General features: G+C 56.8%; 1 protein-coding gene across 16 annotated transcripts in view; it reads left to right on the top strand.

The window, feature by feature from the left end:
- The window catches only part of NFIX (nuclear factor I X), a 99,460-nt gene that overhangs the window by 69,608 nt on the left and 7,950 nt on the right, over positions 1-21,902 (top strand). For 6 of the 16 annotated variants that reach the window (XM_049098255.1, XM_049098260.1, XM_049098258.1 and 3 more), the window contains 8 exons: positions 5,001-5,063; positions 5,425-5,499; positions 5,863-5,983; positions 7,183-7,319; positions 10,190-10,312; positions 12,950-13,125; positions 18,919-19,066; positions 21,145-21,311. In XM_049098255.1, the coding sequence (XP_048954212.1) occupies positions 5,001-5,063; positions 5,425-5,499; positions 5,863-5,983; positions 7,183-7,319; positions 10,190-10,312; positions 12,950-13,125; positions 18,919-19,066; positions 21,145-21,311 (1,010 nt within the window). Of the gene's footprint in view, positions 1-5,000; positions 5,064-5,424; positions 5,500-5,862; positions 5,984-7,182; positions 7,320-10,189; positions 10,313-12,949; positions 13,126-18,918; positions 19,067-21,144; positions 21,312-21,902 lie in introns of those variants that run through there. The other 10 variants (XM_049098252.1, XM_025457735.3, XM_035703490.2 and 7 more) reach the window with 5 other exon arrangements.

The raw sequence follows: 21,902 nt of genomic DNA, 5'->3' as shown, positions 1-21,902 counted from the left end.
GTGTTTGTGCTTGGCCGTGTGTATGCATGTGTGGGTGTGGCTGAGCTGGGTCTTTCCACCCCTCTTGGCCACCTAAGAACTCACTCTGTCAGCGATGTGCGTGGAGGCAGCTGGCCAGCAAGTTACATGCGGCCCCCTTCACAGAGAGAGTTTGTTTCGGGTGGGAGCCGAGGCAGCGGGTTCCCTGCAGCAAGGAGGAATTCCTCCTTCACCTAGCAGGAGCCATAAATATCTGCCCGGCTGTGACTGGAAATGTATATACATATACATAACATGCTGTCAATTGGGGTTTGTGTGCAACACTGGGCTCTTCCTGGCAGCTGGAGCTTCCCCTCCAGAGCTCCAATGAAGAGACAGAGCCTTTCTGGATGGACACACATACACACAGAAACAGGCAAGGTCGGGAGAGGAAAGAGAGCAAGAGAAAGGGAAAGTGAAGAAGGAAGGACAGAGAGAGAGGAGTGTGGAGCCAGGAGAGAAAAATGAGACCAGAAATGGGATTCCAAAGGGGAAGGTGAAGGGCTCAATAAAGCAAGTAGGGGGGGCTTCAAGGGCTGACAAGGTGGAAGCTGGTGCAGGGTTGAGAAAGGCAGTCGGGGGTGGAGGGCTTTGTGACTGTTCCAGGGGATCTGGAGGGACCTAAGGAAGAAGGGCCCACACTGCCAACTGTTGGCTGAGCTTGGCCCAGGTCTGGGTACTGCAGAAGGCCACAAACCATTGATGCAGGGGGAAGACTGACGACACATGTGCAGATGAATGGGGAGTAGCCCTAGACCCAGAAGCCGTGCTGAGACAGGGTCCAGATCCATCACCTGCCCTCTGTAGTGCTCCCTTCCGGAAGCCTCGATAGTGGTCAGGGCCTTACTGTCAAGTGGCCTCTGCCTTGGAGATGTGGATCACATGAGTAGCCCAGGTCCCACACAGAGGGCAGCCGGCAAAGCATGCTCCTGGGGGTGACCGGAGCCCGCCTAACTCCTGGCAGCATGGAGAATGAACTATGGGCTCTGAGATTCTCTGCATCCCCAAACCTGGCCCAGGCTCAGGGACCCTGAAGCCTGTCTGCTCAGGGCATCAATCCCAGTCATCAGACACAGTGGCTGGGCTATTTTTAGGAGGCTACATTTGATGGGCTTCCTGCAAAGAACCCTAAAACCAGGGGAGATGCTCTCTGGTCCTCAGGGCCAGGATAGAGAGAAAGGTTGAATTATGTCAGAGCAAAGGGAGGTAGTGGTGCCTTCTGCTGCTCTGTCTCATCCCAGTCTCTAGGGTGTGGAGGCAGCAGTAGTTGCTAGAGATACCCGCACGGGTGTTAGGGTTGCTTTGCTGACCTTAGGGTAGCCCTGAACTGAGGGTGTGCACTTAGGATCCCCACCGCTCTGGCAACCAGACTGAAGAGAGCTGAGGCTGGGGAGGCTTCTAGGGGATGTGGCCCTGGCAGGCTGGGGAATCAGAGTGACAGCCTCGGGGGCATGGGGTGGGGGGGGGGGAGGTGTGGAGGGGGGAGGATAAAAGATGGAGCTGGGCACCTGTCTGCCTTGTGCTCGCCAACACTGTCCCTGCCTCTCCACTGGCCCATAGGCCACCAGCTGGCCCATTATCCCTGGCGAGAAAGCAGACACTGGAGGGGGGCTCCCATGTGGCAGCAGCTCACTCATGCAAACCCGCCCGGCAGGGACTGCCAGGGGAGAGCCACCCTGTTCTGGGTCGGAGGCGAGGGGAGAAAGGGGGGCAGTGGAGAGAGGAGCCCCCGCTGTGCAGCAGTCAGGTCTCCTCCTGTGCTGTTGGCAGGGGGCAGTACGTGGGGCCTGTGAACAGGAGATAAAGAGTTCAGGCAGAGGGTTTTTTCTCACTAACCGTGGATTTGTATGTTTGTTCAGCTGGTGGCTCTGATAAGCCCCATTCTGCCAGATAAAAGCTGAGCAGCCATGAGGCGGGGCGTGGGGAGGGGTGTCATAAAGGGACCTTCCCCCTGTCTGTCCTGAGGCCTGGGGTTATCCCCTCCCCCAGGGAGCCCAGCAGGGAAAGGAGTCAAGATGCTGGGGTGTTATGCTCCCTGTTGTGCCAGCCTGTGGTGCAGCTTCTGATCCCAGAGGGCTGTCTATAGAGTAGGCCCTGACCTCAGGGCATGGCTCCCCGAAGTGCCCAAGAAAGCTGGCCGGCTGGCCCCCACCTCTGGAGGGGAGGGAGAGCAGGGAGGCGTGGTCCCCTCACCGTCCCTAGAAGCCTGTCCACCAGGGCCCAGTGGCCTGATCGCCCAGCAGCTGCTGTATGGGTTCCTGCCAGCCCCCTGTCCCCTGTCTGTCCAAGGCGCACCCCTAAGCCCACTGGGTGGATAAGGGCCCGCCCCCATCATGGCCCTTACTGTCCCTTCCGGCAGCGACCCGAGTTGAGCCCTTGGGCCTGGGTCTGGCCTGTGGGGGCTTCAGCTGCCCGTGCGCAGACCACGGTGTCCCCAAGGCCCCCCGCCTTAGCCCTCCCTTCGCCTTCTGCTGGGTGTTGGCCGCGAGGGCAAGGGGGTGCCGCTAGGGCAGGACGGTGGGCCCTGGCTGAGCTGCCCTGCTGCCCGGCTGGCTCCTGAGCCTCGGAGCCTGGGTCCAGATTTCCAGCGTTTCTGCCTTTTGTCCTGAGCTGGGCTGAGCCTGCCGGGGCCGGCGGGGGCGGCATTGTGGGGACGCTGGCTGGGCCGCCAGCCTAAGATGGCTGCCAAGGGCTAAGATGGCTGCCAGCAGCGCCTGGAGGCGCGTGGCAGCGGGCCTCGCCCGCGCTGGATCCCCGCTCCCGCTTGCTCCTTTACATCAAGCTAATAGTAATAACAGCAATAACGTTTCGGGACAGTGTCCTGGTTTAGAAGGATTTCCTGTCTATCGCGCTCTCCTGGAGCCCCATTTGTCTCTGCCGTAGTCGCTGGCCCACCTCCATCTCTTTGTCGGGTTCTCTCGCGCCTTTCTGTCCTTGGGCTGGATATGCGCATGCGCGCAGCTTTCTGTCTCCACCTGGCCGTTTCCAGGGGGCCCTGGGACCACACCCCTGGGTGGACTCTTGTGGCTCCCCCAGCTGCACTGACCCAGACCTGCAGGCCTGGTGGGGACTGCGTTGGTCCCAGGATGGGTGGGGTCAGTTGCAGGAGCCCCGGGGCAGCAGAGCCTGGAGCATGTGCCACCCTCACTGGGCTCCACATGCTGGGCCTGCGGCTCTGCCCTTTCTACATTTTGAATGGAGGAGAGGGCAGCCGGCAGAGAGGAAGCAGGCTCAGCGCACCTGCGATCTGCAGAGGTCCTAGAGCAGGCCACCCACCACCTCTGCCCCTCACCGGCTCCTTCCTGGAGCCTGGGGTTGAATCAGACCCAGATAGCCAGGAATAGGCCAGGGCAAGACGATACAAAGTTCCTATCCACAAGACACCGGCACAGAGGTTGCCCTCCTGGGAGCATGGGAGGAGGTCCTATAGGTCTCTCCAGAGCAGAGAGTGCCACCAGTGAAGGGGTGGCCTGGGGTAGGATTCAGTATCCCTAAACACACCACAGGGGTGAGCAGAAAGGGAGGTGTGGCAGGCTGCACCTCATACTTCGGGAGTGAGGGGCTGTCATTAGCACTTGCCTTGTAAACCTCTGTTTTCTTGATTTGTGACAAGATTTATTATTTTGGGGGCAAGGTAAAGAATGAGGGAAGTGGGGACTGAAACTGTCCTGTAGGCAGCTTGTCCTTTCCCGCTGGTCACATTGAGGCAGGTTCCCAAGAACTTGGCCTGAGCCAAGCCTGGGCCTTTGCTCCCAGGGATGCTGTTCTTACCGGCCCCCCTTGTGCATTACCCTTCCATCCCTCCTGAGGGGCTCAAGTGGCCACAGGGCACCTTGCTGCAATCCCTTGGGCCCACATCTCATGGGCCCTATGTTCTTTAGGAACTTCCTTGCTGGTCACTCCTCAGTGTGAACAACTTGGCTGTGAAGCCAGTGAGGGGTGGACTCTCCAGCCAGTAGGCTTGACCTTGGGATGGTGGGTGAGACGCAGGAGGCAGGGTCAAAGAGTTGGGCAAAGCCTTGGCCAATACCAGGGCCTGGTTTTCTGATGCCACCCCCATGTTGTCCCCTTGTGAGCAGCTGATTCTTTATCAAATGCCTAGCCTTCCCCCTGCCCCACAACCTGCGCTGGCCCCCCTCTGCCACCCTCTCGCCAGCTGTCGTGCCTGGGCAGGCATTCTGGAGGTCCCCATTGTGCCCCTGGCACACAAAGCTTTGAGGACCAGGGGGGCGGGGGTGGGGGGGCTTTCCCAAGCTCAGCAAAATATTCACACACACACTCCACCCTGCCCCGGCCCTCTGTGAGCTCCCACTGCACAATGGGCCCTTGTCTCGGGGCTCCCTCTGAGCAGCTGTGGCACTGGGGCATGAGACAGCCCAGACAGGCTGGCACAGAGCGGGCGACAGCGTTAGGGCAAACCTCCCCCCTCTGTGTTGCCAGGCACTGCCTATAAGCATAAAGGTGAGGTGGGGGTGTTTCGGGCTGACAGGAATGGCTGTAATTAATGAAGTGAGAGAAGGAAAGGCTGCTCCTCTGGTAGCTTGAGCAGAGTGGAGGATGGAGGACACTTGGGTTCATCCCAGCTGTGCAAAGAGGTGGTCACTGGCTTCTCTCCTGTGCATCCTCCTTGCCCTGATTCTCAACCACTGCTGCTCACCCCAGGGTGACTTTGCTCCCGGGCCACAGTGGGCAGTGTCTGGAGACAGTGTTGGTTGTCACACTGGGGTGCTACTGGAATCTAGCATATGGAGGCAAGGGCTGCCACCAAACACCCGGCAGGGCCCAGGATATCCCACCACAGAGAATGATCTAGCTCCAGTGTCCATAGTACTTCCTTTCTCTCTTTGGGTCCTCCTAGGCTGCTCACCTCAGAGGAGAGGGTGCTGTAAAGGTGTTAACAGGGCTTGAGGGGCAACTGCTTGGCTGGTGTGAGTGGGGAACACTTTCATCTTGACCCATTCTCCCCTTTGTGTCTCCTGCAGAATCCGGACAATCAGATAGTTCAAACCAGCAAGGAGATGCGGACATCAAACCACTGCCCAACGGTCAGTGCCCCCCAACTCCCACTGGCCCCTGCCTTGCCTTATGGCCTGCCCTGCTCCCCATCGCTCTCCTCTGCCCTCCTACTCCCTGGCCAGCCTGGCCTCCCCTCTCCCTCTGTTTCTTCCTCTTTGCTCAGCCATTCCTCAACTGAACTTAAGCTGATGTCCCAAGGAGTGGGGGCTTACCTGAAGCATACTCACTCTTTTGTATAGACATGAGGGCCCCTGAGGGCCAGCCTGTGTCTGGAACGAGAGGTTTGGGAGGGGGTGAGTCAAAGCAGGAGTGGGGAGAGCTTTGGGGAAACAGGCAGGCAGCCCCTCCTAACCTTGCCTGACTCACTCACTTGTCCTTTCCACTCCTCAGGGCACTTAAGTTTCCAGGACTGTTTTGTGACTTCCGGGGTCTGGAATGTGACGGAGCTGGTGAGAGTATCACAGAGTAAGTGAGTTCTTTCTTCTAGCCAGGGTTGAGCTCAGCAGATTGGGGGTATAAGGAGGTGGCACTCAGACCCCATGTGGCCGGCCCCCTGCTGGTGGGGTCTTGGCAAAGGGGCAGGCAAGGTTTCCTGGGACACTCTGTCCATTGGTACTGGGCTTAGTGGAGCAGAGGTGCCCAGAGAGCCCAATCTCTAATCTCTACTGCTTTGGAGGAAAAAAAATCACAACCAAGGGCTGTTTTCCAAAGACCCGCCCCTCCCCCCAGCTAGGAAGAGGCTTCTGGGGTTAAGGTGTTCATGACAACAAAACAGGCTCCACTGGGCCTTCCACACCTCAAACCTTATCACCTTCTCCCTTTTCCCAGCTCCTGTTGCGACAGCATCAGGGCCCAACTTCTCACTGGCAGACCTGGAGAGTCCCAGCTACTACAACATAAACCAGGTGACCCTGGGGCGGCGGTCCATCACCTCCCCTCCTTCCACCAGGTGAGCCCAGCAGTCTGCCCGCCCCCCCCAATCCCTACCCAGGCCATCTCAAGTGCTGTAGACAGCTATACCTCCAAGGCCTGGGTGCCTTCAAAGGTCACCGCTTGTTGAAGGTGTTGGCTCCAGAGCAGCCAGGGCCCACCATGCTACCAGACATCGCTGAGCTTTTGGTACTGGGGACGTAAACCTGAACAAGGCACAGCTCTGCCTGGAAGGCACTCCCAGTGGAGATCTGAGAAGGCCTTTCTCTTGGGGAAGAGACATTTGAGCCCAGGTGTAAGGTGGGGAGGAAGGGGCTGCTGGTACAGGCATGGGGTGGATGCTCCAAGTACAGAAGCCTCCATCCCAGCCGAGGAAAGACATCCTGGTGGGACCCCCAAAGAGGGCTTTGGAGGCCAGCGGAAGGTGTTTAGAATTAAAACCCATGGAAGGGTTTTAAGTAGGAGATGCTAGGGATATGTGTTCCAGAAAGTGCCCCTGGCAGCAGCATGTGTGGGCAGGACTGACAGCCAGGTAGAGGCCCTCCCAGCAGGCTAGAGTAGAGGAGGACCTCAGTTGGGTGGGGCAGCAGCCTGAGAGGGAGGGATAGAGTTGAGAGGTGTTTGGGAGGTGGACACATTCAGGCCTTGTCAGAGCCATTTGTTCAGGGCAGGAAGGAATCCTGTGCTTTTTTTTTTTTTTTTTTTTTAAAGGAACTTGAATATTTGGTTCATTTTGAGGTTTTTGGCATTCATTTTGATTTGTTAAAATATTGCACTCTAATACTCTAATAGCTTCACATCAATACTATTTTAATATAAAATAACATAGTACCTTGATGTCTGAGTTTTGTAGCTCCCTTGGGGTTTTTGTCCCAGGCAAATGCCTTTCGACTTGCCCTGGCCCTAGAGCCTGATGGGAAGTAGAAGGTGGGGCCAGGGAAGCAGTTGAAGAGGCTTTTCCTTCTCTTTGACATGGGCAGTCGATGAGGGTATCACAGACTGAGAAGGGGCTCAAGAAGGAGGAGCAGGAGGGCTGGGCCCCGAGGGACCCCGGGACCAGTCTAGTCTCAGGGGTAGGCACGTAGTGAGTGCCTGGAAGTGCTGCTGTCATCAGGACCCTGCTCCCCACATGATGGGTCATCAGTGTAGGCTCCCTCAGTTCGAGTACCTATACCTCAGTCTTCCCTTGGCCTACCTGATCCCTCTCCTCTTCCCCAGCACCACCAAGCGCCCCAAGTCCATCGATGACAGCGAGATGGAGAGCCCTGTCGATGATGTCTTCTATCCTGGTACAGGCCGCTCCCCAGCAGCTGGCAGCAGCCAGTCCAGTGGGTGGCCCAACGATGTGGATGCAGGTATGGGTGCTGTAGAACCAACCCAGAGCAGGGCAGCCAGAGCCTCTTCATCCCCCTCAGCTTACCTAACAAGCTTCTTCTGGTTCCCCTGCTATGGGTAGACTACCTGTCTTCTTGCCTCCTGATCTTCCAGAGGAGGGCAGACCAGGCTGAAGGAGAGAGCAGAGACAAGGAGCTGGGCTGTCCCTACGTGGGCAGCAGAGCCCATGGGTGTGGTGGAAGGAAAGCCAAGGCCCTTGGCACCAAGCTTGCTTGGTCTCCTTCTCTTGCTGTTTCTCTGGAGACGTTGCCCCAGCAATGTGGTCCTCATGGTTTAAAGCAGTTCCTCAATCCTGGGCACCATGGACATTGGGGCCATATCATTCTCTGTGGTGGGGTCATCCTATGCGCTGTAGGGCATTGAGTAGCAGCCGTGGCCTCCACCCACCAACTAGTAGCAAGCCCCCTCTCCTCTCCAGAGTATAATGACCCAAACATCTCTGGACATTGCTGAATATCCCCTGGCATAGGGAAGAGGAGAACAGAATCGTCCTGAGTTAGAAACCACTGATCTGAAGGGCCCAGGATCACAGAGAGGAGCAGAGCCTAGTAAAGAATGACCAGAATCATTTTCAAATCAAGCAGGAAAGCTAAGGAAGGGCGAGGGTCTAAGGGAAGCCTGCTCAGTCCTCTCAATACTCTCCAACCACCCCTTTCTTGGTGAACCCGCCCTCCTTCATTTCCAGTCTTGGCTGGAGACATGAGCAGACCCAGAGAACACAGATGGAAAGGAGGGAGAGTACGTGTGTGTGTACTCGTGTGTGTGTGTGTGTGTGTGTGCACATGCACATATACCTGTACGAGGAGGCTGGCTGCAGAATACTTCTGCCTGGCATACTGCTGGTACAATCTGTGTGTATTCTTGAGGTGTGAGTTTCTTGGACCCAGGGTACAGACCTGTGGGGGGTGAGGGGTTGTACGCGGGGCATGTCTGCTCTGGTCAGGCCTGGGGACAGGGGCTTCGCCCCTGAAGCAAGAAGAGGAAGGCCTGACCCAATGTTGCTTTCCCTGGTGTTTTCCAGATGCACTTCTACAGAGATGGGCCAGGTGGATGGTCCTGGACAGGGGCTGGGGGAAAAGCAAGGCAGAAGGGTGGGGAAGTACTCCTGCTTTCCTGCTGCCCAGACATAGGCTGCACAGGCTCCCCTCTCTCAGCTCCCTGGGAGGAGGGGCGGTAGAGAGGAGGAGGGCTCATCTCCAGACCTGGGGCTGAGGGAGTGGGTTCCAGACCAGGAGTGAAGCTCACCTCTGTGGGACAGCTATCCTGAAAGTCTTTGGGTGCCTTTCCCAGTGTTTCCTTGTGGCAAGCAGGGACCGGGGTCAACACAGCCCAGATACTTCCCTGGGAGAGAGAGAAGAGGTTGAAAAGGTCCTGAAGCCTCCCCAACCAGGGCTTCAGTCAAGTGACTGCCCCTGAAGGACTCAAGTGCCTTGAGAGCCACATCCCTAGCTGTCTCCTGCGGCTCTGCCCAGACCTGGTGCCCAAGGACCTGTCCCTTCCTTGGCTCCCACTCTTTTTTCTCTACTGTCTGCTTTGGTGCCTGCCATTTCTGCTACTTCCAGCTGTCCTGCCATGCACGGCCCCCAATACCCTCGTGCAGCACCCCTAGCTCCCTTGCTTTTCCCTCTTTTCCTCTGTATCCCCCCCCCACGGCGTTGTTTCCCTGTGCTGCGACAAATCGCCAATTAAGCAGCCCAGCTGCAGGACAGGCAACAGCTGGGGAGGCGCTGTGCGGCCATGGGGACAGCTGTGCACAGCTGGTGGGGGTGCTCCCCACCCCCTCACCGTGCCAGCTATCAGGTGGCACACAGCTGCTGCCAGATAACACCTCTGCTGGCAGCTGAGAGTTCGCCCTTCCCCCACCTCTTCCCTCTGCGGTTAAGACTGTAGCCCCCCTACCCCCCACTCAAACGGATTCTATGCCTCAAAGATGGCAGCTCTGCTGATCTGCTCCACTCCATCTTACCCCTCCCAGCCTGGGCACAGCCTCCAGGCTCAGCGCAGGACAGGAGACAAGCTCCCCTGGAGGACCTCGCCCAAGGGTCTTGCTGTGTCATAGCATCATTTAGATATCATGCCCATGGGGCACAAAGATGGCCTTAGTTGGCAGAGCTCCAGTGGGGTATTCTCTGTGCATCCTGTCTCCCACTGAATGCCACCCCATTTCTGGCACCAGGAGCAGGGCAAAGCTCCCAAATGACCCATCCTACAGCTGCCCAACCTCTGGATCCCCTGACAGGGGAGTCCTTTCCTGTCCAGCTCTGTCCCGAGTACCCATCCAGGTCCTCCAGCCCCTTCTCTACTTTCTTGTCTGGTGTTGGATTACCCCTTCAGTCCCTCCCGAGGACCAGTGGATTCTCTCTACCAGAGCTTCCCCTAGTCCAGGGCCCCACAGAGCAGACCCCAGCCCATCCCTCCTCCGGGTCCTCCCTCATTCTGAAGCTGGCTCCCCAGTTCTCCTACACACCTTCCCCACCCTCCTGCCCCTGCGTCCCACCGTTTCATCCTGTGCCATGTGAGTTCCTATGAGGTCCTAATCTGCTCATCAGGGAGCAAGATGGGCCCCCTTTCTTGCTCATCTCCTACCCAGCACACCCAAGGGTTTCATGTTCCTCTCTGATCAGAGCACCCGTAGCTGGCCAGTCAGCATACCAGGCCGGAGAAACAGAGTCGGAATGGGGCAAAGGAGACAGGAAAGGGGTGTGTGGGGGGGCAGGGGTAGCCGTGAGGGGGCCGAGGAGAGAAGGAGCTAGCTGCTGGCTTCCCACCTTCCCTTGCTCTTGCCCCAGCCCAGCTAAACCTGCCCTGTGTTGCTGGTTCCTCCCCCCAGGCCCGGCTTCTCTAAAGAAGTCAGGAAAGCTGGACTTCTGCAGTGCCCTCTCCTCTCAGGGCAGCTCCCCGCGCATGGCTTTCACTCACCACCCGCTGCCTGTGCTTGCTGGAGTCAGACCAGGTGAGAAATGGGGAGCCTGGGGGGGGCAGTGGGGTGGGCGGTGGAGCACATAGGGGCAGCTGGCCAGGTGCAGGAGCTAGGGCCACAGCCCCTGAGTCACAGCCCCAAGCTCTCTGAATAGTCCCCGGTCTAGTCTGGTCTGGTGGAGGGCGGGCACGGGACTGGGCTCTCCCTCCAAGGCAGCACCTCCTCACCTTGTTCCCGAGCAACCTCCCACTTGCTCCTCACTCCCCATGTGCACGTGTGTGCATTGGTGCATGTGTGTGTGCATGTGTGTGCACGTGTGTGTGCTGTGCAGCACAGGCCTGTCCTGAGACCCTCTCCAACCTGCCTTTAGCTGCAGAGGCCTCAGACCCATTCCTACCCGCTCTGCTTTCCTCCTGCCAGTTGTGGGCGGGAAAGCACAGCTTATTCTGTCCTCCTTTCACCTCTTCTCTTCTAGTTCCTGGCTGAGCCCAGGGTCTGGTTTCCCAGCACCAACTCAGGTTGGTGTGGGGCACAGATCCACAAGAGGACTCAGGGGAGCCCAGGCTCCCTTCTTAGGCCTTCCCTGCCCTTTTCCGAAAGTGAAGGAGTAGGCCCAGTGGCTGGTAGCTCCTGGGTTGTTCTCCAGGGAAAGGAGCAAGCCCTTTGCCTTGGGAGGCTCTCTTGCTTGATGGGTGCTTGGTGGGGGCAGGGGGTGGGGTGGGGGCGGTGTCAGAACATCTCAGCATTCTTGAGGGGATGGAATCAGGCAGGAAATTGTGGGAGCTGAGTCCTTAGCCTCCCCGCTCCCTTGTTTGCTTTTTCCCTCTCTTGGTACCCTTCTGGCAGAAAGGGGCCTGGGCTTTTTTCTGGACACTGCCCTGTATCTGCCTGCCTGCCGTCTTGTGGGCCCTTCTGTAGGACACGGAGAAGAGTGAGGTTTACCCTCCCGGCTTCCTCCTCGGGGCCTCCTGGCTGAGAGCCCAGAGGCAGCCTGTGCTGGGGCAGGGTGTGGTGGCCACAAGGTGGGGGCGGGGACCCGAGGCCCTCTGTGTAGGCAGCGGGAGGGCGGCAGGCCCAGCTCGGCTCAGCTTTTATGAACTCCAGAGAGAAGCCAAGTTTCCTCAGCCCCCTAATGAAACTGAGAGCAAGAGCGAGCTGATTGGAAACAGACCGGAGGGGGAGGACTCAGCCCAGAGAAGAGCTGGGGCCTGTGCTGGGGTGGGAGCTGTATGTGGGGAGGATGCGTGTGCAAGGACCGTGGGGCCAAGCACGCAGGGATGTGGCCTGGGCAGCAGCAGCCAGAGGCACAGTCATGTGCACGCAGGAGTTGGGTGTATGCATTTTGAGGGCTCGGCCTGCAGGGGCAAGGGGTCCTGTCCCTAACCAGAGCCTAGGAGTTGTTGGCCTCCTCTGTCCCTCCCCTAGACTCCCCCTAGGCCCTAGACCAGGGCAAAGCCAGTGAGGCACTTGCCACAATGCAGTGTCACGAGTCACCAAAACTTTAGTCATCAAGATAAATAATATTTAAAGTAATATTTTTAAACAATTAAAACGATTCCAAAAAATAGTGATGAACAGATACCGATTTATTTATTTATTTATTTATTTTTTTTTTTTTTTAAAGATTTTTATTTATTCATGAGAGACACAGAGAGAGAGAGGCAGAGACAGAGGTGAAGGGAGAAGCAGGCTCCATGCAGGGAGCCCTAGGACTCCATCCTAGGACCCCGGGATCATGACTTGAGTCAAAGGCAGGCACTTAACTGCTGACCCACCCCTGTGTCCCGATACCAACATTTTAAACAAAGATGGGACTGGCCTTGCATTTGCACAACCAGGCACCCTTGACCTGTTCTTGTCACCCTAGCTCTAGCCCTGGTTCTAGTCGGACTTTTTTTTTTTTTAAGATTTTATTTATTTATTTATTTATTTATTTATTTATTTATTTATGTGTGAGAGAGAGAGAGAGAGAGAGAGAGAGAGGCAGAGACGCAGGCAGAGGGGGAAGCAGGCTCCATGCAGAGAGCTTGATGTGGGACTCGATCCTGGGTTTCTAGGACCAGGCCCTGGGGTGAAGGCGGTACTAAACTGCTGAGCCACCCGGGCTGCCCTCTAATCAGACTTCATTACAAAGACAAGCAGCTGGGTGACAAGCCCTAGTTTGCCAATTTGACTTTTTGTTTTTTTAAAAAAAACAGGATTTATTTATTTATTTTATAGTCGGAGAGGGGCAGAGGGAGAGGGAGAGAGAATCTCCAGCAGACTCACCACTGAGTGCAGAGCCTGGCACAGGGCTCCATGTCACCACCCTGAGATCATGATCCTGAGATCAGGACCTGAGCCGAAATGAAGAATCAGATGCTTAACCGACTGAGCCACCCAGGCACCCTGCCAGTTTGACGTTTTAAAAATATTGCATTAAGATGTTATTTACCTCAATTGCTGAATTACCTGGCACTGCCTTAACTTTCTCACCAAAGGCCAGTACCTCACTCTCCTTACCCTGGTCCTGGCCCTGCTCCTACCTGGTTCTCCCTTTTCCTCTGGTTCCTCAGTGCTCTGTCTGACCAGCAATCAGTCCCCACCCCACCCCCGCTACCCCATTTTCTGTCACACCCCTGCCACCTCCTAAGCCCTGATGCCCTTTTCTTCCTGCCGGCGTGCATGCAGGAAGCCCTCGGGCCACAGCATCAGCGCTGCACTTTCCCTCCACATCCATCATCCAGCAGTCGAGCCCGTACTTCACGCACCCGACCATCCGCTATCACCACCACCACGGGCAGGACTCGCTGAAGGAGTTTGTGCAGTTCGTGTGCTCGGACGGCTCGGGCCAGGCCACCGGACAGGTGAGTCCAGAGGCCCCAGGAGCCCTACCACAGCTCATCTCTGCATCTGTCCGTCTGTCTCGGGGCTCACAGGGAGAGGGTCCAAGAGCCAGCCCTCCTAGGGCTGGAAAAGCAGAGAGCTAGTAGTGCCAAATACCTCGATCTTCTGGATCTGGGGGTAGGGGTCCGTGTGTAATGCCAGGGCCTGTCTGTCACCATCCAGAGTTGGGGGAGGCAGTGGCTGGGCCCACCTTGTTCTGAGGGCTCCTTGCCCTCCTCCCCCCGGTCTCTCTTACCCCAGTAAGAGTGTATTCGTGATCTATCCAACCCAGCCCAGGCTCCTTACCTCTTAACACCCCTCTTAAAACCTCAGGGCTACAAGGATTTGGTAGGTTCTAGACCAAGGTTTCCCAACCTTGGCACTATTGACATTTGGGCTGTTCATTCTCTGTTCTATGGGGCCAACCTGTGCGCTGTGGGGTACGGAGCAGCATCCGCGGCCCCCACCCACTCAATGCCAGCTGCATCACCCCCTCCCAGTCCTGATGATCCAGAATGTTTCCAGATTTTAATGTGCTCTGCGGGCACCATCATTTCCTGGTGAGAAGCTGTGGGTAGAGGAAGGCCCTCCTTTCACAGGAGCTATCATGGAGTCTCCTGTTGGCAGAACCCTTAGCAAGAGGTTCCCAGGTCAGTTATTATTCTGGAGCAAAGCCCTTCTGCTCCTCAGCCTAAGAGAGACACTGGTTGCCCATGGAGCTCTGCCACCCCATGACCCTGCTCCGTCAGCAAGCCCTAGGGCCCAGTCACTGATGAGCAGAAACACAGGCCACTCAGCAAACGGCTTATCCCAGATAATGGTGGGCCAGAGGTGACCCTTCAGTGGGACAGTGGTCCTCTCTTAGTCCCTGGGAGACCACTCCAGATTGGGACATAGTGGTCTCTAGACCTCTGGGAAGGTTCTAGAGTCCCAGCAGCACAGTATGCTTTGAGCAGGCCCAGCCCCTCTCCCTGCAGCTGGTCCAGCCTGGAAACTTGTTGTGAGAGGTTAGATGGGGAGGATGCTCAAAAGGTCGTGGTGGGGAAAGGCGTTCGGAAGCCCATGACAGAGGCAGCCCAAGGAGAGCCGTGGTGGCCCTCGAACACTCAGTCCAGTGCTGCCTCAGGGCGGCCTGTGCAGAGTGGGCATTTGCTAAGTGCTGGTGTATTGATTTGGGGCAGGGCTACGGCTCAGCCTCCTTGATCTTCCGGTCTGGACAGACCGGAAACCAGTCCTCTTCCCTCTCTCCTGTTCTCCCTCTTTCTGCTTTCCTTGTTTCCTTTTCCCGTTTTCCCTGTGAAATTTTCTCTTGCTGGCTCTGTAGCTCCTTAGCACACTCAGAGCCTTGCCCACCTCTCTGGGCAAGCTCTGTCCACTTTTAGGGGCATGGAAGGAGAAGTGGCCATGGCCCCTACAGCTACTACGCCTCCATCAGAGATACCAGCAGAGTCTACAAGAGCTGCCAGCCTGTGTCTCAGCGCCAAGGGTCCTGGGGTCCTGGAATATGGATCAGAGAGTCCAGGAGCTCCACCTTGCCTGCCTTCTTACCCACAGAGGCAGCTGGGGTGTGGAACCAAAATGCCATTGGCCTGAGGGATCAGTTTAGCCCAAAGACCCCTCAAGAGTATGGGTCAGTCTATCCTTAAGCATCCTGATGATGGCTGGGTCCTGAGCCTTTTCCTTGACTTGACCATCCAAGATTAAGGGCTCAACTGGTCCAGAAGGCAGATGCTTGCTCCGAGTAGACCATGGATAAAATACTGCAGACAGGAGGGCAAACAATCACTCTGATTAAACAGAGCCTAGGCTGGCTGGGGAGCAGTCTCTCTGGGTTTCCTCTTATGACCTGTTGCCCAGAGAGGGAGGAATGTCTTTAGGGAGCCTGCTCCCTAGGCCTCGGCAGCAGGCTCTGGAGGAGGAGGGAGGCCAGAGGCCCCAGGCCCTGCAGCTGACCTGGTGACAGGGAGTGGCAGTACCTGCTCTGGTTCCGTGGCTACCTCCAGAGGAATAGTTCTCAGTCTTAGCATGCATGAGCCACCTGAAAGGCTCGCTAACACACAGGTGCCTGGGCCTCACCTGATTCTGATTCAGCAGGCCTGGGGTGGGGCCGAGAATCTGCATTTCTCCCTAAATTCCCAGGTGATGCTGGTCAGGTGACCCACTTTGAGATCCATTGATCTAAAGCCTAAAGGAGTAAATTCCTAACCTCTTTGAGAATGTGAAGTTACAGATCATCTTTGCAGAAAAAAATATGCATACAAAAGTTTTGCAATTTGCAAAAGGGTTCCCAGGCACCACCCCTATGCTCATCCTCGGACCACAGCATGAGGCCCTAACTGAGAAGAACCAAATCAGTAAAGGCCAAGGCCAACGGACACACCATTCAGAGGAGATGCAAAGGGCAGAAGGAGGATGCCTGGTTAGCGGTATTTCTGGCAGAGAGAAGAGACCGCCAAGTGAACATGAAGGAGAAGTCACAGGGCCTGATGGGATAGCATGACTCCGGGAGGCAGGAAGACTGGTTGTAGCTCAGCCTCAAGAACCAACGCTGGAGCGGTCAGGCCTGCGTCTTCATCTAACAGATGAAAGTGAAGAGCTATTCCAGTCTCCAGGTTCCTTCTAGCTTTTAACTCATGAGGTTTTAAGGCACCACAAAATCACAAGACCTTGAGATTTTTAAAACCTCAACTTGTACCCCAACCAGAGCTGAGATATCCTAGCCTGGTTGGAAGTAGCTTCCAGAAACTAAATGTTGTAAATCAGTGGTTTTCAATCTCTGGCCATGTCCGGCTGGGATTGGCTTTATCGAGTGTGATTAATGATTTAGGTCCTCCTGAGGGGAAACGGGATCTGAGGACTAGAAGGAGGCACAGGGCACTGTGTGGGAGCAAGGGCTACCTGGAAGGCCACGTGTCTCAGCCCCTTGGGGGAGGCCCAACCTCAGGATCGCCTGGAGTAAAGGAGTGAGGCTGTGATCGATTGAGACTGTCCTGTTTCCTGCCCTGATGGAAGAACAAGATAGGCAGATAGGTACCAGATAGGCTGTAGACATGGGGGCAGGCAGCTGCCACTTGCATTAGAGCATTCTCCTCCCCACCCCTAGCAGAGCTGGAATCCTCTTTCCTCTGGCCTACGTTTTTGCCTGTTTCTAAAGGGACACCTGGCACAAAGGGTATCCAGCCCAGGACACAAACAGGGATAAGCAGGCCCTGCTTGCTTTTGTCAGGGGACCACTGAGTGGGCAGGAAAGAGCAAGTCAAGGGAACCATTTGGAGGGACAGTGTCACACCTAGGTGCTACTGGTCTTTAGAGGTAAAGGGTGGTGGCCGTTCTGGTGGACCAGCCAGAGTTTGGAAGGGTGTGGCCTGCACGGGTCAGGCATGGGACTCAATGGTTTTATATTTATTTATTTATTTATTTATTTATTTATTTATTTATTTTTAAAGATTTTATTTATTTATTCATGAGAGACACAGAGAGAGGCAGAGACATAGGCAGAGAGAGAAGCAGGCTCCATGCAGGGAGCCTGATGTGAGACTTGATCCTGGGACTCCAGGATCACACCCCAAGCTGAAGGCAGACACTCAACCAGAGCCACCCAGACATCCCAGGGCTCAATGGTTTTAAAGTACAGCGGGATGGACTAGTTAGTTCAGCTCAGTCAGTGGGACTTGAATACTGCATGCCTGGCCATAGCAAGGTGGCAGTCCCTGGGCTTGTTGGGGAGCCTCGAAGGCAGCCTGCTTCAAAGGCTACAGTGGCAGTCTAGGAGCATCCTAGAAAAAAAAAGGCAGAGAGAGATGGATGGTGATTTAGGGTATCTGGCTGGTTACACATTGGTGATGGTGTTTTCTGAGCAGAACTTAAAGGGTGTGGGAAAGGGTGTTGTAGACAGAGGGTTCTGCAGTGAGCACATGTGCAGCCCCAACTGCTTAGGCTGTGTTCTAGAAACCCTGGTTGGTTTGCAGTGGGAAGTACTCGGGAGGAGGTGAATGTAGGGGCATGAGTGGTGGAAGACCCCATCTGGGCTCCACCAGAGGAGTCTTGAATGCCCAACTGGGAAGCTTGTATTTTATGTTACATGCAGTCAGAGCTGTGGAAGGGGAGGGGAGAAACCTGAGCACCTTTGAATTTGGAGAAGAGGGTTGGGCTGAGCCTGCTGGAAAAAATCCACAGGATTCCCAGAGTGAGACAGACATGGTTATGAATTTCAGGCCTCACCAGTTACAGCTGGGGGAGTTTGGATAAATCACTTAGCTGCACAGAGTCTCAGTTTCCTCAGCTGTGAAAGGGGGAGAATAGAGTTTCCCTTGTATCAGGGTTTCCCAGAGGTGCTATTAAACTTTGGATTGTTGAGCCTTCCTCCTGGGGGCCATCTCATGCGTTGCAGGGTATGTAGCAGCATCCCAGCCTCCACCCCTCAAATGCCAGCAGCAGCGCCTGAAGTGGTGCTACCCAAAATGGCTCCAGACATTGCTAATGCCCCCTGCCGGAGCAGAATCCACCCCACCAGCCCCACCACCAGCGAAAACTGCTGCCTTATAGAGTCAGAGGATTGGACACAACGTGAGTCAAGTACCTGGTACACTGAGCTAAGGAATGTGCTGTTAGCATAGGGGAGACCCCTTGGGAGTCTCATTGTCCTAGCCCAGGTGGAACCAGTGAGGATAGAAGTTGGGCTGACTGAAGACATCAGGGGGTGGACTCTGCAGAGTTTGCCTACCAACAGAAGCAGCAGTAGCACAGGAGCCTCCCAAAGCCTTGCACCTGAGTGGCTGGGTGGCAGAGCTCTGCCCCTCGGGAGAGGGGACCATTTAGGACTAAGCTCTGGCCCATCCACCCTGAGCCCAGGCTGTAGGTGGTCATCGAGGGCACTGCCCACAGCAGTGGGAGATATGTGCTCAGAGCCCCAGGGAGGCCTCTCTAGCAGAGCCATGGCTGCCAGAGGCCAGGGACCTCTGCCCCTCCCTGTGGTGCCTACATTCCCTGAATCCCAAAGGCTGATGCACACAAGGCACGCACGGGGCTTGGGGAGGAAACTTGAGTTTGAGGCACGAGAGGGAATAAAGCCGAGGAATGGATCTGGCAGCTGATCCCAGGCTTCCAAGACTTCCAAGGGCACTGTACAGGGAAGTCCTCTCGAAGAGCCTCGTGGGAACTAGCAGCGATGGATTTTCCTCTTGGGCTGTTCTGTAGAGAATTGGCCGGCACCCTACGATCCTCAGGCTGCCGGAGCCAAGGGCGAGACCCCCGGCACCTGGTGTCTCCCCAGGCCATGATGTGGGATAGACGCTGAAGGGTCTGTTGCCCTTGGTTGGGTCAGCTGGCCCTACCCCAGGGGCCCACAGAGGGAGGCATGCGTGTGTTTTCCAGGGACAGTAGGGGGTGAGCTGGTGCATCTTACCTGCTGAGGGAGAAGGTCTTCAAGAGCATGAGAGCTCTAGGTGCAGCTGCTTATATGGCTAGGTGGCATGTTTTGGTACCTAAAACATGTTACCTAAGAAATAACAAACCACTCGTCGGACTCCCCCTTTCGTCCCTCCCACAACTTCAAAAGAGGACCACCAAAAAAAAAAAAAAAAAAGAGAAACACCTGAGAGACCAAATAGAAGCCTCACACCCTCACCCACCCTGTGTCCCGGAGGAGAGGACCCCATCCTGCATCTTCTACCGGGAGCGCCCGCTCTCAGGAGCGAGCTGGCGTGGCCGCGCAGGGGAGCGTGTGTCTGTGTGTGATGTGCCTTCATGCGTCACTCTATTTATGTTGTTCGCAGCCCAACGGTAGCGGCCAGGGCAAAGTCCCGGGGTCATTTTTGCTACCGCCGCCGCCTCCAGTGGCCAGACCTGTGCCCCTTCCTATGCCTGATTCCAAATCCACCAGCACTGCCCCAGACGGCGCCGCCTTGACTCCTCCATCACCTTGTAAGTGGACGATGAAACCGAAACCACAACGCCCAGCATCCCTGGCCCATCCAAACAGTCTCCACAGCAAAAAGAAAAACCCTTACCCCGCCCACCGCCAAAGCCCCCCAACCCAGAGCGCCATGGAGCCTCCCACCCGGACAAGAGCAGAGCTGAGCCCCCTAATCGAGACCTCCTGGGCCTCAATTGCACCAGCCAGCACCCCACGAGCCCCCCTGCCCACCCGCTGCTCCCAGCCGGGGGGCCCCTGGCCCAGGCCCCTCCCGAGGGCGGGAGGGGGAGCACAGTGGGGCACGCAGGCCAGGGGTGCTGGCCAGGGTGGGAGGGGGGTGGGGAGGCGCAGCCATGCCATCTTCATGCCTGATTGCTGTTTTTTTCATTTTTCGTTTTTTTGTTTTTTGATTTTTGTTGTTTCGTTGTGCCCTGCTACACCAAAAAAATTAAATGTGACCACAAGGCGACGCCACCACCATCCCCTTTTGGCCTTGCCCCCTCACCTCCATTCCGGGGCCCTTGGGCCTCTAACTGTACAGAAGGCCGGCCCCTGACCTCCTCTCCTTCAATATCACATTTGGTTTCTCGTTGTTCCTCTTTTTTTTTTTTTTTTTCTCCTTCCTCCTCCCATCCCTCTCCCTTCCCCAGGTTGAATGTTCCAAGGACAAGGGAGGGCTCTGGGCCTCGGCTTACTTCATCTCTTTCTCTCTGTCTCTCTGTCTCTCTCTCTCTCTCTCTTAACCAATGACAAATTTTGTCAAAGGGAAAAGAAAAATCTGAGTTGAGAGGCCCAAGGTAGACCCGACGTGTGAAGGACAGGAGAGGTGGAGGGTGGGCGGCGTGCCGTCTGCGGGCAGGGGGGTGGGCAGCGCTTTGGGCGCTCTGGGGGCTGGCAGGCTACAGGCCAGGACTTCCTGGCCAGCAGTGGGAGGGGCGGCCCATCTCACTTTTCTCCGTCTCGCGCTCTCTGTTGCCTTCTTTCTCATAGTTTGAGTTCTTTTCCCCTCTCCATCCTCTTCATGCCATCTTCCCATCTGCATCCGCCATAAGACACGAAGTCATGGTCATGGTCATTGGAGGTGGGCAGGGTGGGGGAGGAGGCGCCAGGCTGCAGGGGGCTGTGGGGCACCCTGGACAGAATCTGGCAAGCACGCAGTCCCTGGGGTTTGTCTGGTAGTGGGTGTGTGTGTGGGGATCCCCGGCAGCCTGTGACACTCTTGTCCCTTCTGGGGACATCCTCCCTGTTGGGGGTGCAGGACCCCTTCCCCCCGCATTGGGCTCCAGCCAGAAAACCTGAGAAGAGCTCAGGGGTGTTTGGCTGCCTGTTTGCCCCCTCAGGCTCTAGAACAACTGCTCCCAACTGCACCCAAGCCTTAGGACTCTGCCAGGCCCTCCAGCCTCCTCCTCCTCCTCCTCCTCTTGTGCTTTGGCCCATTTCAGGCCCTGGGAACCGCAGGACCACAGGATCTGGCTCATCTATCAGAGGAGGAGAAGGCCTGCTGGGCCTGAGCCTTGCCACCGTGGGGCCAGAGCTGGCAGCCAGCTCCTCTCTCTGGCCCTGTCCCACCCAACTCCGCCCTCTGTTGAGCCCCTTCAGGTTCCCTGTGCCATCAGCCCCATTCTTGGGACTGCCTGGTGTGCTTAAATGATGCAGCACCCAACTAGCTGCCCTGGTTGGAGAGGTGGCCTGGCTCAGTCGGCCTTCCCAGAGCAGGGTGGGGCCAGTCGTCAGAGCTCCCACCCTCCCACCCTGCCACCCTCCCAGGCTCCCTCTTTCCAGACCCAAGAGAGTCCGGGGGAAAGCAAGGGTGCCTTGCTTCAGTGAGGGCTAACCTCAGTCCTGCTCAGTGCCTGGCTTGGAGACATGACAAGGTCTGTGGGACCTCCGCTAAAGCCTCCAGGGCCCCTGTCTCACCCCGGACCAGGAAAGAGGACACCTGGCTGAGGTGGAATGCTAGGGGTGGGGGACAGTGTGTGCTCCCGGTCAGTGAGAGGATGATGGGACCCCTCTGGCCTGTCCTTCCCACTGCCAGCATGGTCTAAGCCCTGGCAGCATGGTCTAATCCAGTCTCTCCCTCTCTCAGCAGCCCCGAAGGGCAGTGTCTGGGCAGGCCCCAAGGCCTCACGGGGTCTCTCCCTCTCTTCCCTGCTCCCCACAGCATTCGCAACGACAGGCGCCTCCTCTGCCAACCGGTTTGTCAGCATCGGACCCCGGGACGGCAACTTTCTGAACATCCCACAGCAGTCTCAGGTAGGAGGCCCCACCCACGATGAGGATGTGGGCATGGGGGGACAGGCAGGGGCGGGGGCATGGTGAGCATTAGGGAAGAGGCTGGTTCCTTGGGGCCAATCCGGGAGAAGGGGCTAGGGCAGGGCTGGAGAGCCCAGGCTTTTGCAAGCCCAGCTGAGCCTGCCTCCCCAGGCAGCCCCCAGGTCCCCTGGCTAATCAGCTAATTGGATAATTAGCTCTGACAGCCCCGGCCCTGGGGAAGGCGGCCAAAGACCTGAGGCTAGAGGCGCTCTGGGCCAGGCCTGGTGGTAGCCCGAGGCCCCATCAGGAAGAGGACAGCGTCTGCCTGTTGCTCTCCTCCCGCTCCAGCTGGAAGCCCTGGCCCCCAGCCCTCCCTTCTTCCTTGGCTTTGGGTGGGCTGGGCAAGGGGTGGAGGGACAGGGCCGTCCTGGTGGGCTGTGTGCCCAGAGACTCTGGCACCCAGGGTAGGGCAGGGCCTGTTGCCACCCTGGAGGCCCCTCCCTCAAGTCCCCATGAATCCTGTTAGAGGGGAGGCTGGGCTGCCGGAACCTCCAGTCCAGCTCTCGCCTGTCCCTAGTTTGCACAAGGGAA

The sequence above is a fragment of the Canis lupus genome, chromosome 20 (genome assembly GCF_003254725.2).
Source record: "Canis lupus dingo isolate Sandy chromosome 20, ASM325472v2, whole genome shotgun sequence".
In the NCBI taxonomy this organism is placed as follows: Eukaryota; Metazoa; Chordata; class Mammalia; order Carnivora; family Canidae; genus Canis; species Canis lupus.
The sequence above is the reverse complement of the archived record's forward strand: the minus strand, read 5'-3'. Positions and strand labels throughout refer to the sequence as shown.